A 17,746-nucleotide genomic window follows, 5' to 3' on the forward strand; every position below is an offset into this window, starting at 1 on the left:
CACGGCCACCCATGACAGTCGGTTTGTGTTGGTTCGAACCGCCAGACAGAAACCACAGAGTCAAATGAATATCAGAGGGCAGGCTTGCTCAATTGCAAGGTTAGTGGGATCGAGGAAAACGGGTATCGAAGCGGGAGACCAGGACACGGACGACAAGTGACAATCCCGTAATTAGAGAGTAAATCAACTCATGGGCAGATGAATTGGCATTTTACAATTGGAAGACAACGTAATCTAGGACTTCAATGGCCAACAACACGCGGCCACGGTTGAAACATGACCCTAAAATTATCACCAACAGACTTCGTGATCATGAGAATCGAAAAATTCTATGAACCAACAAGTGTAATTACCATTCCGAGTCTATTTCGTTCCCATTGTCGCATCGCGAGTTTGTCCGTCGGACTCGACAATGTCCTTCGGTCAAAGACTACAATACCCCATTATCTCGCATCATGGGATCCCCCCGGCGATTGAGTCATCCAGGACTAAAACGCCTCTAGACCAACCAAAAAAACCCTGTTCAAGGACTAAAGTACATTATTCCCTATGCAAGTGCTGCAATGTTCTGCATTCGGTGACCTCGTCCTCATTCGCTCTGAGTCACTCCCCTGTTTCCACTTCCACTTATACTTACACTTGGGCAGTGCTAGGGGACGCCTATCGAGGCTTGGATCCGCCCAAGAATCGACGCCAGTTCTCACAGCCTCAGCCCTAAGCTAACCAGGATCAACCACCACCAGCATTGGATTCTTCCAAGATCAGTTCTTGTTCAGCCTCGCATCGATATCATCAGTGTCAGCACAATAAGTTTGATCAACGTCAAGGATTCATTGGATGCCTCTTCCTTTTGACATGCAGCGGGAACTAATATCGTACAGATGAACCAACCTACCTGTCTGTGTATGCTTGTCATATCGGGACGCACAGTTCAACTGGGCTTGCACAATGATGAACCATTGGAAGATGCCAGAAGAGCACTTTCAGAGCATGTAGGACCAAGGGCGCGCGTACGTCATCTCATGTAGACTTGTCAAAAGCGCATTGCAGCGTTGCACAACCTGGTGCGAATAGCTTCAGGCCCAAATGACGTTTCCTTTGACTCTCTCCCGGTATTGAAACGAGAAGTATGGAGGAAACCAAAGTCCCAAGCCAAGGACAGAAATCCAAAGTCCAATTTCTGTGATTCTCCAAGCTCGCGGCACAGTAACATGGACAGGCATTAGCGACAATCCCATTATTCTATTGGTTCGTGACAGCCAAAATACCACACAAGGTACAATATAGATTTCGCAATCTTCCGGTACCGAGCGAGTGCTGCCTCTTCCGATAAGAACTAAGGTAACTAACGCACGAAACGGCCCCCAAAAACTACCTAGGACGATGTTGCCTTTTTGGCTGCCTCACCGAAAAGATCTTCTGCTTCCTCAGAAGAGTTTGTTTCGCAGTTTTCGAATTGTAATCATCTCATGTATCAGCATCTCGATGAAGAATTAATGCATGCATGATGATGCATCCGTTGAAGAAAAGAAAAAAAGGCTGAGCAAAGGCCTCAAACTTGACCCCATCTCCAAGACCTAGACCAAAGCGGAATGGCGCCATCCAGCCCTGTAAGGCAGAACCTTGACCCTGGCCCCTCTGCTGTAGCTCGTTCGCTTCTGTGGCACTGCCTCTCTCTGCTTGTCCCCAGAGTGAGACCTAGAGAGAGCAGAGTCCAGAGTAGGCGCAGCAGCTTTCATGTTTGGATTGATATACCTCATTCCCTACCTACGGACCATTCCATCATCGCTTTTTCTCTTCCATTCCTTGTTGACTTTAACTCCGCATTTTTCTGGTTGCCTCTTCCTTCGAGTTTCAGCTTACACACGATCTTTGCTTCTTAATTCCGACAGCTTGATTTTGTTCCATTTCGAGTATCCAGAGCGATTGAGACGCAGACTCCCCTCCCCCGTCTTAACTCCAAGCGCCGAACCGAGCTCCCGGGTACGCGACTTTCACTTTGTATCTTCACCAAACGCCTGTGTTCGAACGATGATACGATTATCATGATAAAGTTTATTTAAAATGAATTCCTCTGGCGCCCTGTTTCAGTCTCATCGCAGCTCTTGAGTATGTATCAGATGATTGGTGCTTTGTAGCCGTCTCGGCCATCATTCTGGTCTTACCGAAATAGTAATATACAGAACCAACAACCAACAGAGTGGCGACGTTATCAGGTTGTCGATCGACGGCGCGTTTGTGGCCGCATGTTTCATTATCCCCGCGCGGTTAACAGGCAGATACTGCTGGCAAATTCAGTTGCTAATTATGTCGAGGGCAAAGTCTAATTATTAACCCAGGTGTGTTAGTGTCAGTGTAAGTGTCAGATGTCACGAACACTCGTGTTGCTATTCTTGGCCCTCGCCTCCGCGTGAGATCACTCTGAGTCTGTGCCATTCAAGTCTAATATTAGGTTACTAACAGATTCTCATGATAATATCCTGACGACAGATTAAAAAGACATTGACTATGCTAGATATCTTAACAGCTAGAGTAGGCAGATAGACTCCAGTTCCATTGTCGACACGCAAACACTCCTCAACGCCGCACCAACAGTGACTTACACCTTCCAGTCAACCCCGATATCAAAGTATCCCTTCTCAGGCACCTTCAACACCGAACAGCTAACAACCTTTCCATCGGCCACAAAGCCCCCTTGATCAACACCCTCCGTCTGAACCCTGTTCCCCCACCAATCCAGCGCAATCCCCAGGTGCTGCACCGCAAAGTACATCACCGCGCCAGAAATACCAATAGCCGCGCTCATAGAACTCGTCAGCACGTACGCGTACTTCTCCCACCACGCCGCGTACCGCCTCTTGATCACCTTGTTGAACACAAACGCCAGGACTATCGAGCCCTGCATGTAGCTCCAGTTGAACGGAGCCCACGCCATCGGTCCTATGAATAGGATTGGCGCGTTGACGTTGCGCCAGAAGGTGTTGGGCCACCGCTTCGACATGAAATACACGGCTATGGGGACTAAGACACCGATGGGGATGGTGTATGTGACGGCTCGGTAGGGGCCTTGCGTGCCGAACAATCGACGTGGTCCGACGACGCCCCATATCACTGAGGACATGAAGAAGGTGTGCGTACGGGGACATGTGAAGCGGTCTTTCTGATGCGCTTGACATACATCCTCAACGTTACGGAGTAACCAGTGGTTCACGCCCAACCCAACAAAACCTGCCAAAAGCGTTGCATAAACCTGTGCTGCAAACGCCCACCTCGGTGGAATCTTGGCATAATGCGCGAGCTTGAGATCACTGGCAAAGTTGAGCGACTGATGTGTTGACATGAAACTGAACATCTGGAAAGCCATGTTCGGAATTGGTTGGCCCTCAAACACGTAGCCAGAAACAAGCTGGGAAAGGATACGTGTTGAAATCTCCATGTTGGTCACAGCCAAGAGCATCCCAATTGGAGTTTGCAATACGACGGTAAAGATGACAGCTAGGACGATGCCCCATATTGGCATGCCAGTTGGCCACAGACTCACCGAGACACAGGCGATGATGAAAGACGCAACGAGAATGCCAATGTACCACCAGTGAGGACACTCTGGATACGCAGACATAAGACGGTTGTGCACATCATTGAACTCCTCGTCTCGCGACTTCCGTGCCCAACAAGCCCGTATCCCAGACATGATATCCTTACGGTGCCAGAGGTACATGTGCACGGGTGTAGCAACATATATCATAAAGGCAGCCGCATACTTGATCACCTGAGTAGAAGTCATGAGGGGGACACTGTACTCGTGGTACGCGGTCTGATTAAGCGTAAGGTCGGGTAGCAATACGCGCGAGAGGTTGTACCGCAAGCCATGGTTGTCGTAAATGTAGTTGTTGTTGATGGGGAGGTAGCCTGTGTTCCAGACATTGTTGAAGTATACCAATGGCGCGACTATAAAGCCCCATATCGCCATACCGCTTGCAAAGTTCATCAGTGTGAAGAAGGGTGTTACTATAGGGTCGCCGAGATACGTGGCAACGTTCCAGTCTAATGTTGGTAAGGGGTTGAGGCCCAAACCACAGGTTGATCCAGCTATGAGGGCCAGTGTGACGTTGCCTGGTGATATCCATGTCGGCCAGTTGAACAAGTAAAGCGCTTTGAATAGGTAATTGGGAATCCAGAAATAAAAGAACATGGAAGTAAAGCACATCAAGAAAAACTTGTATCGCGACATCTTCCATCCGTGCACTGTATCTTCTGAATGTCCATTGTCCTTGTTCAACGCCTTGGCAAGTGCAATATTTGCCAATGCTTTTGGCCAGATCATCGAAGGCGGGTATACCAGAAACCTGCGAACCAGGCCTGCACATCCATACCCAATGAACTGGGTCGATATGAGCGTGAGGATCTGCCAAGGAATACTATTCGAAAGGTTCTTCTCCCCATAAAAGACATCGAGTTTCAGGACTTGAATGATGCTCACGATATAGGCTCCAACGGCAGAACCGCCAAACGTCACATTTGCCATCATTGCAATGAGAATCTGCTCCTTTTGGTTGAAAGGTCCAGGATTGAGTGTGAACTCCCACGAAAATACACTGAATTTCCTCTTCGGGAGCCATTTTGCCAACTGTTTCCCAACGGGCAACGCCAATATCTGTACAATAAACGTCGAAAGTCCAATGGGAGGCATTCGAAGTGAAAAGAACTGTTCGACCCCAGTGCCAATGATTGAAAATACTGTCCCCAAAAGGAATACTCTGAATGTGCCGACTGGCAAGGTCGGGTCATCCGTATCATCCACAACAGCTCGGACTTCAGGATATATGGAGCTATTTAGCATCAATTCCTTCTGAGCCTGGAACTCTCTAGAGATGCTCTGGCCCCGCTCAGCATCTTGTTGCTCGTCGTTTCTGTTCTCGAGGTATTCGCGTGCCCGGTTGAGAAGATCGTCGGGGAAATTCTGGTCATGTTCGTGCTCCTCCACAAGCCTTCTTAGGGTGTCTTTGAGAGGTTCTCTTGATTCTTGTTGCTCCTTGCTCTCTTGGCTGCTACCGCCGCTCTGCTTCGGCTCGTCGTTGATTCGACCTGTGATGTCCACAAGAGTAATATCGCCATCTGGAGTGATTGCCTTTGGATGCTCTAGGGGAGCCATTACATGTATTGTGTAGAACCGCGTCTCCGCAACCCAAAAGACCTTAAACCTAGATCTCGTCGAATCGAACACTTGATGGGTAACTAGATTCCAGATAACCTCAAAAGGGGAATGGCATGGAACGTTGAATCCAAGTCTTGCATCGCTCTAGACGAATTAGCTCACAAGATTCTTCGAAACCATTAGCTGGTAGGAGCAGTAGCCTCGGGACAGTTTGGAAGCAAACCCAATGCAGTCGGTATCTATAGATTCAGTAACTCTGTGAAGTATGAACCATAAGCATTGGTGTCAAGCGACAAGTAACACGAACCACCTCAAGATAACCTCAGAGGGTTTGCTGAGTAGCTATGACAGTAAGCTCGGAGTATTCTGAGGGGAATTTGGAAGCGGCGTTGATCTTGAACATAGTTGGTATTTCGGGTTCGATAGTAAAAGCTATAAAAGTTTTGAGGCTCAAAGTCAATGAGCCAACAAGCGGTCATCAAGATGTTCTGTATCCCATTCTCCTTCTGTAACCGATCCCGCGGGGAGATATGTGCCGTTCATCCAAACCGATGGGGAACTTAAACCTCATATACGCCGCAGCCATCCGCAGTTTCAACAGAGACCGTAGCCCTTCGCCGCTGGTCTTACCGATTGCTCAAAAAGTTCGACGATGGATTCAGTCGCTGTCATTTGGCGGCTGTCGAGAGCAATGTAGCCAAATCCATCTCACAACTTTGGCGCTGGTAGCCATACAATAATAGTGGTAGAACCCCCACTTTCTGCTGGAGGTAAAATACGCCTGGTAGCAATGCTGGTGTCGACGCCGTCAGGTATTTCGGTATGACCTGGTTCGACGGTCGTTCATCCAGTTTCGGCACAAGATCAAAGAGTTATCGAAGCCCGCATGCAAACACTCGCGAATTCCTGGATATCGCATAGGTAGGTCCAGAGATCAGTCGTTGAATCGTGGGTCTGGAGGGTCTAGAGGGTCAAGTCATGACGGCATAGACAAGTCGTTACCGGGCCGATCAATGCCCCAATCAACCACTGTGGTGGTTCGGTCCCATAATATCGTCGAAAAGCCTCTTGCCATAAAGAATCTCAGTCGTAGTAAACAAGTCGGCATGTCTATCGTGTCAAAGTCCCAAACACCAAGCGCCGTTGAATGCATAAATGTCGCGTTCTTCGTCTGCCATCAACACATCAAATCGTAACACAATAGCATATCATTCAGAGAATTCCCATCTGTCGCCAGGGATCATTTTCTCTTCCTCTTCGACGCTGTCTTCTCCGCGCCGCACGTCTGGCCTCGCCAGTACAATCCACACAACCCCAGATAGCAAAGATTAATCTCCAGCCACTACATCACGCGTATTAGCAACGTGACCTTTCAAAAGAGTGAGATAACTTACACCACGGCGATTAAAGCCCACAGGGCAGCCATGAGCCATTGCTCTTGACGCTTCTGCTCGGCGTTCTTGTCTTCGGTGATATTGATGTTTGATACCCACATCATAATGATTCCGCCAACACAAAGAGCTAGGGAGAATAAGTCGTGCAGGACTCTTCTAGAGGCAGCTAATCTGGGGACTGTGAATGAAGCATCTGTCACTGCTAGAACCTCCCAGCTGTCGTTGAGCATTGCAATTGCACACTAGAGCACGTCAGTTTTGCGTAACCGTAGACATTGAAGAGAGGGTTACTCACACCGACAGCACCAGCGATGATAACCTGGCTCTTCGAAGACCACTCTTTACAAACAAATGCGAGCATCAGAATTGCAGCGAGGCTGGTAATCCAAGCAATCAATCTCACGCCCGCATGCGCCATGGCATAAGGCCTCGACAGCCTCTGCGGGCGATTACGCCGCACCGGCCGTGAAGGCATGGCGCGCTGTGGCAAAGGACAAACAAAGTCTCAGTGATGAAGCATTTAAAAGAAAAGGAAAAAGAGAAACACAGCGAGCGTTGTTGATGTTGGAGAGGAAATAAAGTGATGAAGAGAAAGTGGAGGAATGGAGATTCGGGGGTTCAAGGGTCAGGGACGGGAGGGACCAATTGGAGAGGCTGGGGCTAGCCTAGTTGGGGGTAGTGGTCTAGTGCTAGTGGAAGGGAGCTATCGATGTGCCGGGGGCTTTTAGAGGGTGGATTTGGATAACTCGGTTTTGCATTCCACGACAGTCTAGAATTGGAATGAGTATCACGATATCGAGAGTTGAAGGAGGAGGAGAGTGCTGTTTCATCATACGTCAATGCATTCAGTGCAGTATGTATTTGTTAACCGACAGTGGAGGCTTCTGTTTGATCCCCCTGGTCTGTCTGCCATCCTTAGGTGGGCTTGTTGCCGTAGCACACCACCAGATTCTAACCGCCACCGACTAATCCCTGTCCCGTTCAACCACTTCACTTGACTGCGTTTAACATCAATCATAACATCATCATTATCTATCGACCCTAAAATTAAAACGAATACTCCTCGACATGCAGATATATCCCCTGCGCTCCCGTCCCCTTATGCACAGCTCGCTCATCGCTCAAACGACTCACGCAATTCCTCGTCCGTGCCACTATCTCGCGCCCGCCGCAAACAACCACCCCTGTTTCTCCCCAAGCCTGCTCCACCGGCTCGCGAATCATGGCCTCGATGTCTGGTCTGCACGTGTATTCGCGGATGAGCTCTGGAACAGTGGCGGTTGTCTTCTCGCGGCAGGGAGAGTCGCTTGGACAGCCTTTCTCGTCTGGACTGTTTGCGCTGCAGCAGCATCCTGTTGTTGGTCCCTTGACGGGTTGGATGTCGTCTGAGTCGCTTGTGTTTGAGGACTCTGATCGAGCAAAGACCGGGCCTGTTTGATTGGAGCTTGTTATGGCGATATGAATGCTTACACCGACGCCTTTGGCTCGTACCATTCTGCCAGCCTCTTCGGCCCTTTCGACGTAATATTCGATTTCTTGAGATGTTCTCGCAACGAGGATAATTTCAACTCTTCGTGTGCAATTCGACTTCTGCGCCGCCGCAATGCTTTCAAGGATGGGAACAACGAAGCTGGCTCCAGTTGACGCTCCAATTAGTACCAGCGTTTCGTAAATATCCCATTTCGGAGGAACGCCATATGGCCCTGATACGAAGCCTGTAAGTTCGGATCCCGAATTCTTTGTCGCGTATTCGTGTAGTCGTTTGGAGAATCCGCTATGGGCGCGCACGACAAGCTGTATACTGTTGCAGCAGCATGCGCCTTCGAGTTTGTGCGCACATGCGATTGTGTATGGGTGCGCTTCGAAGGGTCCGAGACGAGGGACCCAGAGGTAAATATGCTGTCCTGCCTTCCACTTGAAGTGTACATCCTTGATGGTAACAACAGTGGTGGCTTGTCCAACGGCACGGGCAACGACTCGATGTCCAAGGTGTTTCATGCCTTGACACTCTGTTCCTTGTGGGCGAAGACGGACATTTTGCCAAAGGAGAAGTACCCATCTCATGGCGCGGTCGAAAACTAGGAACGAAATACTCATCCATAGAAGCCATCGAGCATTCGAGGGAATATGCTTGTGGAGCAACCACAACATGATGATGCTTGTAAGCACATGCTGAGCCACCCAAACCTCATACGAAAGCCTTCGAATGGGAACAATACCAGTGACGACGTTCCAGAGCAGAATTGCCCAAGCTGCAAGTCCATACTTGACCAGCGGCATAATCTGAAGCGCGTAGTCCAAAAACTCAGCGCGCACCCACATAGTCCAGAAGTGAAAACCGTGAACCGTCGCAGTAACAAACATCGTCCGCGCAATCCATCGATGCAACCAGTTAAGCCTCTCATGACTGCTCCCAATCAAGAATCCGATAACGTTGACCTTTGTCGCCAAAAGGTAGAGTAGCGGGAACTGGGTTAGAGTGACCCAAGCGTTGCGATATCCGATGCGCTCCCAGTAATACACATCGTTTTTTGAAACCTGCCAACTCATCAAATAGACAATAACGACCCAGTAACATGCTAGAACGATGATTCGACCGAGTGGCAGCGGTGTTGCCCATCGAAGGCCATTGACGGGGATGTAATATTGTGGATGGCTCATTTCGCGAACGACGGCGGTTGCTGTTGCCCATGCTTGACTGAATACTCCTCGTGGACGTGTTGGATGGTCTATTGACGGATCGCGACATGCTTTTAATCTGGTTAAGTGTCAGCGTGTTTAGCGCAAGGTCGTCAAGCGACGTACCTTTGCTGAGCGTCGAGGTAGTTGATGCCACGAATAGCGGCGAGTGCGCCGACGACACCAGCGATGGTATACCAGTATCCGCGAGCAAAGGCATAGTTGACTTCCATCCGCAAGCCGGGGTCATGATGCATGTGGTCCATATCCATGATGGGCTCTGATGCGCCAGTGGCGCGGGTTCGATGTGACTTATGTTCAAGGGAAGATTCAGACGGCCAGCGTCGTGATAGAGCAAGCGTGTCTCTGGCTCGTGAACAGTCCTGCAATGATGGTATGGTCTTGCGCTTCAGTTACTCATGTTACCTGCAAGCAAGCCAAGTTTTGTTCGAGTGCAAGTGTCCAGTTTCCCTTCGGCTGTGTGACAGGTGAGAGTGAATGAGCAAGTTGATATGATGAAACCGCTTACGGTGACTGTATCGAACAAGATATCAGAGTTACAGGTCGCCGGGTATGAAAAAGCCCGAGTGCTGATGTTGGAAAAGGTAGTGAAGAAGAGTCAAACCCCGCGGAGTGTGATTGATTGATTGCCAGACGAGGCGAGATACCCATCAGATCGCTTGTATCTGCAACTAACCTCTTTAGATTGGTGCAATCAAGCGATGTGAGCTTGATACTTTGAGGCTACACCCGGCAGTAGAAACGTCGAACAACGGCCAAATTGCGCAGGAAATTACCAAAACTCAAACTCAAACCCTCAACTACCATCTCTTTTTTCAAATCTCCCCCAAAACTATATCCGTCCTATCCGTTCATGCCGAATATCCGATACTTATCACCATTCATTCATCAAACCTTCTCACTGTGATTTCGACTTCTTCATGGTCTGACAAAAAACTCGCTCACTAACACCAGAGAAACTTGCTCAAATAACCTCAGGTCCGTGCACGCTCCCCTTCTGATTGGCTCCTCCACATATCAAGGACCCCTGTTTTTTTCCCCTGCGAGGTCTAGAACTCTTGGGGTCTAGAAAAGAAACGTGCTCACCACTAACACGGCATTTGGCGATGGAGGCTTACACTGCTAGACTCTGCGGTGGAAAAGTCTCTGCGCTGTTGCAGAATTGACTTTTGTGAGGCGTTGGGTGTTTTGGATGCACGTTTGATGGGGAATTGGCGTGAATTGCTTCAGGCTAGTGAAGATGGCTTGCATTGATGGGATGGTTCATCATGGGAGCACAGAGCCTCAATGACGTAGCTTTCATGATGGGGAGTTTGCAGATGTTGTGTATTCATGCTGTGAAACTGGAAATGTGTGTGACTTGAGTTACATATAAGATCTGACTACTGCATGAGTCGAAAATGTTATTGCCTTGAAGTATTTGAGTTAAGTGATCCCAATAGAAGGTCATTTCTCACAACGGGCTGATATCCAACACGGTAACATACACACCTTGTTAGCGAAACACAGCTCACACTAGCTCAGCCTCTCCCTAATCCCCTTGCCGATATCCGCAACTCCTACAAAAGCAGCTCAGCCGCCCACCAACTCCAACCCATCACAGCTCACTCAAACCATTCACAACACTTATCCCCATACCACATTACAAAATGCGCTCCTCTACTCTCTTCTCAACCGCTCTCCTGTGCGGCATCTCCCTCGCCCACTTCGAAGTCAAGTATCCCGAGACCATCGGTTTCAAGGACGACAACGAGGGCGAGTCTCCCTGCGGCGGCTTCACGCCCGACCTCTCCAAGGACAAGCTCGTCGACTTCCACGTCGGCGGCGAGGCTATCGCTCTGCTATCTACCCATCAGCAGGGCAATTGGCTCTTCCGCGTGACGCTCAACGAGAAGGCCGATGGCGATTGGGAGCAGGTCTTTCCTATCGTTCAGCAGAGCGGTCTTGGTGCCTTTTGCCAGCCGCAGGTCACTGTCCCTGAGAAGTATGCTGGTAAGAAGGGTTGGGTGAACGTTGTGTCCTCTGCCGTCGACGGTCTTCTCTACCAGGTATGTCCTTGCTTCTAAACTTAGGTACCTTAACAAGTCAAATGCTAACAAAGTCAGTGCATCGCTGCCAACTTCGTCAAGGGCAAGGCCGATCCTCCCAGCGACTGCAAGAACGCAACCTCGGTGAAGGCCTCATTCGTCGACGACGACAAACTCTCCGCGCTTGTGAGCAACGACTCCAAGGCCGACTCCTCATCGAGCGGCACCGCTTCAGGCACTGCTACCAGCACCGGCTCAGCTGCATCCTCAACATCGAGCGATAACGCTGTCGCTGCGCTGCAGGCTTGGTCAGCCAACGGCATCGGCATGATAACTCTAATGACCATTGCGTTAGCAGGAGGCGCTCTACTTGTTTAAGAAAAAGAAGGACATTGGTTGAGAGCGTTGTATTTTTAATCACACACAAGCAGAACAGATCAGGACGAAACAATTCATTTTCACTGTGTCTGTGCCTCTGAGATGCAGATCACCAACAACATCGTTGAGTCGAGTTTGATGAATCCTGCGTTAGCATCCAACCCCCATGCTCAATGATCAGCGAATATCTGTACCAAGCCGTATCCGGAGAAATACTCCACGCTCAACAGCGAACATCTTTTCTCCACTAGCATCTCATTGGACATCCAAGGGTCTCTGATCTGATGTCGACCGCGACTGGGACGGAAAATCCATATTCACCGCCAGCGTCTCTTCTCTCACTCTGCCATTGATACACCGATGCCCATTGTAACATCTGATTCATATGAATTGTTTCATCTCTGTGCAGTGAGCCAATGGCTTATAATTCGTCGTTTTATGTGTGTTGTGCTCTCTTTTCCCATCAGTAACGCCCTGCGAATAGACTTTTTCCCCATGTGTGAATCGTCCCAGCTCCTGGACATAGCATAGCATAACAAACGCCGAATTTGTATGTTTTTCACGTCTCTATTGTTGTACACACAGCGTTTGCTTTATTATGCCTCCAATCTCCCAAGCCATTGTATACCTACCAAGCCATTCTAGCGCCCATTGACATCCTACCATCATTTACTACGCTTTCAGTTTCCGTTTATTACGTTACATCCTACTTCTCGCCGTTTATCTTGAAGCTTGATGAGCTAAGAACCTTATCCAGTTGATATACCTTGAAAGTCTGGCTATTTGCCAGTATGGCTGCTGTAGACCTATACCACGCCAGCTTCTCGAAGCAGCTCTTCAACTACATACCCACAGACCAACCATTGTACTCAACATGGGGTACATCATGGCCGAAGCGCGAAGTGGGCGTTATGCTCAGTCTTGATATAGCTTCATGTTCGATACTCTTGCTATACCTCTGCCGAACACCGTTGTCACGCTTTACCCCCCGCTGGTTACAACCTTTTGCAGAAGAACCACCACCATTTCAGCCCAAAAAGAGAAAATGGACTTTCTGGACCCTATGTCTTTTGCTCATCGCCCTACTTGGGCTGGGGCTGGCGATTAGTTCTGCTATTGTCCATTCGCATCACAAAGCTTCGTTTATGGATCTCGTGCCTTGGACTGTTGCGGCCTTGGTCACGGTTCTGGATAGACCTGTCCAAGCTCCCAAGTTATTGATGCTGCAGTATTTTCTCATGATGGCAACGACTCTTACCCTCAGAGCGATCTACTATCTCAGCTTCAAGGCCAACTCAATCAACCCCTTCGACATTGGACATCTCACCCTCGAGATCCTGGCGATTCTGGTCATCATGAACATGCCCCTCCGAAACCCATTCTGGGGCTCGTCAAATATCGGAAACGCCAAAGCCGCTCCATCAAACCACGTCCGAAGTCCTGAAGATAACCTCACCCTCTTCCAATTCTGGACCATGAGATGGGTAAACCCGCTATCGAAAATCGCCCAAGAACGAGAAATCGCCATCGAAGACGTGTGGCAGCTGCCCTATGAGTTTCAGCACTGGAGGCTGCACCAGGTATTCCGAACGCTCAAGGGCAAGCTTCTCCCATGCCTCATCGAAGCAAACGGTCTGGATCTTCTCATCGGCACGTTCGCAGCTATTCTGGAACGAGTCGCTGAAGTTTCTAATCTTCGTCTCACAAGCAAGCTTTATCAATCTCTCGACAAGAACGACCCTGCAGAAGCTGGACTCTGGTGTGTCGTCATCCTCAGCATCGACACCATCCGCCAAATTGCACGAACATCTTCAGGATGGTACTCCCGCAAGGCCTACGAACGAAGTCGCGGTGAGACATTCATCGGTCTCTTCAGCAAACTCCTCACACGAGCCGTCCCAGGATCTGAAATGACAGAGAGGGACCCCTCAGCAGATACTCAACAAAGCAACACTTCTTCAAACCGCTTCAGCAGGTTCTTCAACAAATGCTGCGGCCGTAACAAGTCCAGACCAGCAGAGAAACCAGCACCAGACCATCAAGCCTCAAACGCAAAGGTAGTCAACCTAATCCGTGGCGATACCTATGAGATATCCCAGCGATTCTGGGAGTTTCCACGCGTCGTCGCAACGCCCATCAAAGTCATCGTCACGATCTACTACCTAATCGATATAATGGGCTGGCCATCTTGCGTCGGCTTCGGATTCATGGTCATCTTCCTCATCTGCAACTCCCTCCTCGTTCGTCAGGTCATCAAACTTGAGCGTCAACGGACGAGGCATTCTGATCGGAGGGCTCAGGCTGTTGCGCACTTTGTAGAGGCTAGTCGCCCGCTTAAGCTCAATGGCTGGACATCCTCGTGGAAAGATCGTATTTTGAGGTTTCGAGATGTCGAGATGAGGAAGAGGTTTCATATCTCTATCGTCAATGCTACAATCTCCACGATCAATGTCTTTGGAGGCGCAGTCTACCCGTTTGCGAGTATCTGCTTATACACACTCATCCTTGGACGCGGTCTTCCCAACGATGTTATCTGGCCTTCACTACAACTCTTTGCACAGCTCGAAGCCAGTACCCGCGAAGCCTTCGATCTTATCTCTGCAGTCTGGAAATGCACTATCCCCGTTGAGCGCGTCAACAAATACATGTCCGAACCTGACCGAGACGAAGACGCTTTCAGCGGCTGTGAGCCGCGTGACATCGAATTCCACAAAGCAAGTTTCGCACGCCCCGCTACAGATCATCTTGTTCTTCGCGACTTGACCCTCAAGTTCTCAACGGGTCTGACTGTTGTGCGCGGTAAAGTTGGCTCAGGCAAATCTAGTTTATTGCTTGCGATCCTCAACGAACTGGAGCACAAGAGCGGTTACTTCTCAAGAGCTGATGAACCTATTTCGTATGCACAGCAGCTCCCGTGGTTGCAGAATAAGAGCATCAGGGATAACATTATCTTCCATGAATCGTTCGAAAGTGAAAGATATCGAGAGGTTATTAGTGCTTGTGCACTGATTCCTGACTTCGCAACGTTTCCTATGGGTGATCAAACGAAGCTTGAGGAGGGTGGTATTGGACTCTCTGGCGGTCAAAAAGCACGTGTTGCACTGGCAAGGGCGGTCTACAGCAGCTGTCGAATTGTCCTTCTGGATGATCCTCTTGCAGCTTTGGATCACGATACAGCAAGTTATATTGTCCAACGGTTCCTCTGCGGACCCCTGGCCAAGACCCGAACGATTGTTCTCGTCACACATCGCGATGATCTCGTTCTTCGACACGCCGATCAAGTTATTGACATCAACGATGGTTACGCCCATGTCCTTACTCCAACGGAACTCAAAGAAGAACTCGATCACCCTCATCTCTCTAACTCTGGCCCTGCTGAAGTTCAACCTCACGAAATGCCCAATGAGCAAGTATCCGAAGAACTTTCAAACGACAAGGGTCTTCCTGAAGAAGTTACCGAGACAGGAGCTATTCCTATTGGAATCTATCTTAGGTACATGGGTGCAGGAGGATGGCACCTGTGGGTATTTCTATCTGTGTTCTATGGACTATCTCGATACTGCGACATTGCGCGAGCACGACTCCTCGAAGCATGGGGCCATGAATCTGCAAACTTCGAGACGCTCATCGAAAGCGAATATTGGGGTCTGCCTAATCCTAACCAGAACCCTCGCCCATGGCTCTATGTTCTCGCAGGTCTATCAATCGCCCAAATCCTCTCGTACGCCTCAGCCCAAGTCCTCCTGGCTTCAATCAGCATCCGCGCAGCTCAACGACTCTTCAGGATCGCCATCGACAGAGTCAGCAAGGCATCATTCCGGTACCACGATATCACACCGACAGGCCAACTCAAGAACCGTCTCATCTCCGATATGGGCATGGTCGATGGTGGAATTCTCGCACCCCTCGAACAATTCGTGTTCAACCTAGTCGCTCTCTCGCTTAGTCTGTTCGCCATCATGACACATCAGATCTTCCTCGTAGCGGTTATCTTTGTTGTCGCCATCCTGTTCGCATACTTCTATCGTATATATGTCCCCGCTTCACGATGTCTACGTCGAATGGAGATGCGATATTTGACTCCCATCATCGCCAACATTGGAGTCATGCAGGATGGTCTTGTCACAATTCGTGCCCTCAAGGTTGAAAGCCGCTTTCAGAATAAGCACTTGGAAGCTGTTGACGACTTCCAAAAACACGATCACTTCTTCTGGAGTATGACATTCTGGCTCGACTTTAGACTCGGTATGTCTTCGGCTATTATGCGAACCATCCTCGTTCTCTCCATGGTATACATGGGCACGCCAGCTAGTGCAGTCGGTTTTGTTCTTACTCAAACCAACATCGCCATGATTGCTGTTCAGCAACTATGTGAGAAGTTTGCGGCTCTTCAGCTCGATGCTGTGTCGCTCGAACGAGTTGATGCTCTGAACCGTATTCCCGAAGAACCAAGCGGTGATATTGAGCCTCCACAAGACTGGCCCAGACCGTGCGATAGTGTATGTTTCCGGGATATGTCATTCAAGTACGCTGATGACCTCCCGTCGGTGCTGGACAACGTATCATTCGAGATTCCGGGTGGTTCAACATGTGCAGTACTCGGTCGTACGGGCTCCGGGAAGTCAACCATCGCAAACGCTCTCCTAGTAACGCAAGCGCCGTACTCAGGCGCCGTCTCCATCGGGAGCATCGATCTCGCCCACATCAACCGTACAGCCCTCCGTAATCGAGTGACGTTCATCCAACAAGATCCAATCCTCTTCCCAGGCACATTACACGACAACATCGATCCAGAAGCCAAGTTCTCCGATCAAGATTGCACAAACGCAATCCATCGCGTCCTCGGTACTGATTGGGGTTTAGAAACCCGCATCGACGCAGGCGGAAAGAACCTCAGTCAGGGACAGAGACAGCTCGTAGGTATATGTCGAGCTGTGCTGCGGCGAAGTGGCCTTGTCATCCTCGACGAAGCGACGGCGTCGATTGATCGTGGGACAGCGGCGATGGTGCAGAGGATCCTTAGGCAGGAACTCAGAGAGAGCACTGTCATCACGATCGCGCATCGGTTGGAGGCTGTGGAGGATGCGACTTGGTGCTTGAGGTTGGATAGAGGGAGGGTGGTTGAGTGTGGGCAAGCGAATAATATAGGGAGAAATGCTGGGGAGGCGGCGGATACATAAGGAAAATATGTGCCAGTTACTGCGGTTCTGGTGCTATATATAGATGAGCAGATTGACGATGAAATGAGACATTGGATACTATCCAAATGTATATAAAATGGCGTGTCCTCAAGCGTGAAGTGAAAAGGGTGAGTGGGTTTGTTGGCTTTATATGATTGAAGAGTTGCGATAACTCTATAGGGTTCACATTGGTTGCCTGGCTTGACTGCAGACCTGTCACGGATCATGACAGATGAGGATATACAGTGATAGGCATGAAGTGAATTAGTGTGAATGACCTTTGCAAACAACCACTAGAGTAGTAGTAGTCTGTTTGTAGCTCGCGTCACACGAAGTGTCCGGTGCATAGACCTCATGGTGGCAGTTTGCTCTCACTTCACGCGGATGACTTCATGACCAAGTTGCAGATGAGAAGGCAAAGTTGTTTTACCCCCGTCTTACAAGAATATCGACAGACAGGACCACATTATCAAGAACATACCAAGCAACTACAAACCACGGCAAACGCTGTTACGTCTCATCCCAAACATCCCCCATCGTCAGACCAAATTCAAGACTTTGGGGGTTTGCAATGCAATATCGGGATGTGGATACAGCACGATTTGTGGTAAGCGGACCAGTCAAATCAGTCGAATTAATCAATGATCTAGGACCCTGGCGGTTGAAGTCACATCCGGGTATAATTTATGACAAGGGACTCTTCCGTTTTATACCGTGTTTTCAAGATCATTATCCTTGAGATGGATACAAACCTGAGGCCATTCACAAACAGGTAGAGTAGAGAAGAAATAAACAGCTTCAGAATGCACCGTAGAACAGTAATAGCCGTGAATGTCTAGCGGAGACCTTCCTGGCCGGGTCGGCTACTGTACGACCTGACCTTTTCACCGTCGCGGCTCCGCGAAAGTGGAC

The 17,746-nt window shown here is 49.5% G+C and overlaps 5 protein-coding genes across 5 annotated transcripts; 2 read left to right on the plus strand and 3 right to left on the minus strand.

Annotated features, from left to right (window-relative positions):
* Positions 1–2,599: 2,599 nt before the first annotated feature.
* On the minus strand, positions 2,600–5,152 carry J7337_002202 (uncharacterized protein; the record flags this gene model as incomplete). The annotated part of the gene is made up of 1 exon (XM_044819935.1): positions 2,600–5,152. One exon carries the CDS (start codon positions 5,150–5,152, stop codon positions 2,600–2,602), a length of 2,553 nt encoding a protein of 850 aa, XP_044684235.1.
* A 1,393-nt stretch (positions 5,153–6,545) lies between these two features.
* On the minus strand, positions 6,546–6,967 carry J7337_002203 (uncharacterized protein; the record flags this gene model as incomplete). Its single annotated transcript, XM_044819936.1, has 2 exons — positions 6,546–6,791; positions 6,845–6,967. 2 exons carry the CDS (start codon positions 6,965–6,967, stop codon positions 6,546–6,548), a joined length of 369 nt encoding a protein of 122 aa, XP_044684236.1.
* Positions 6,968–7,769: 802 nt separating this feature from the next.
* Positions 7,770–9,500, minus strand: J7337_002204 (uncharacterized protein; the record flags this gene model as incomplete). Its single annotated transcript, XM_044819937.1, has 3 exons — positions 7,770–7,979; positions 8,020–9,247; positions 9,355–9,500. 3 exons carry the CDS (start codon positions 9,498–9,500, stop codon positions 7,770–7,772), a joined length of 1,584 nt encoding a protein of 527 aa, XP_044684237.1.
* Positions 9,501–10,898: 1,398 nt separating this feature from the next.
* J7337_002205 (uncharacterized protein) lies at positions 10,899–11,654 on the plus strand (the record flags this gene model as incomplete). Its single annotated transcript, XM_044819938.1, has 2 exons — positions 10,899–11,297; positions 11,355–11,654. The coding sequence occupies 2 exons, from the start codon at positions 10,899–10,901 to the stop codon at positions 11,652–11,654; spliced, it is 699 nt and encodes a 232-aa protein (XP_044684238.1).
* Positions 11,655–12,445: 791 nt separating this feature from the next.
* Positions 12,446–16,834, plus strand: J7337_002206 (uncharacterized protein; the record flags this gene model as incomplete). Its single annotated transcript, XM_044819939.1, has 1 exon — positions 12,446–16,834. The coding sequence occupies one exon, from the start codon at positions 12,446–12,448 to the stop codon at positions 16,832–16,834; it is 4,389 nt and encodes a 1,462-aa protein (XP_044684239.1).
* Positions 16,835–17,746: the final 912 nt, after the last annotated feature.

This window comes from Fusarium musae, chromosome 2 (assembly GCF_019915245.1).
Source record: "Fusarium musae strain F31 chromosome 2, whole genome shotgun sequence".
NCBI classification, from domain to species: Eukaryota; Fungi; Ascomycota; class Sordariomycetes; order Hypocreales; family Nectriaceae; genus Fusarium; species Fusarium musae.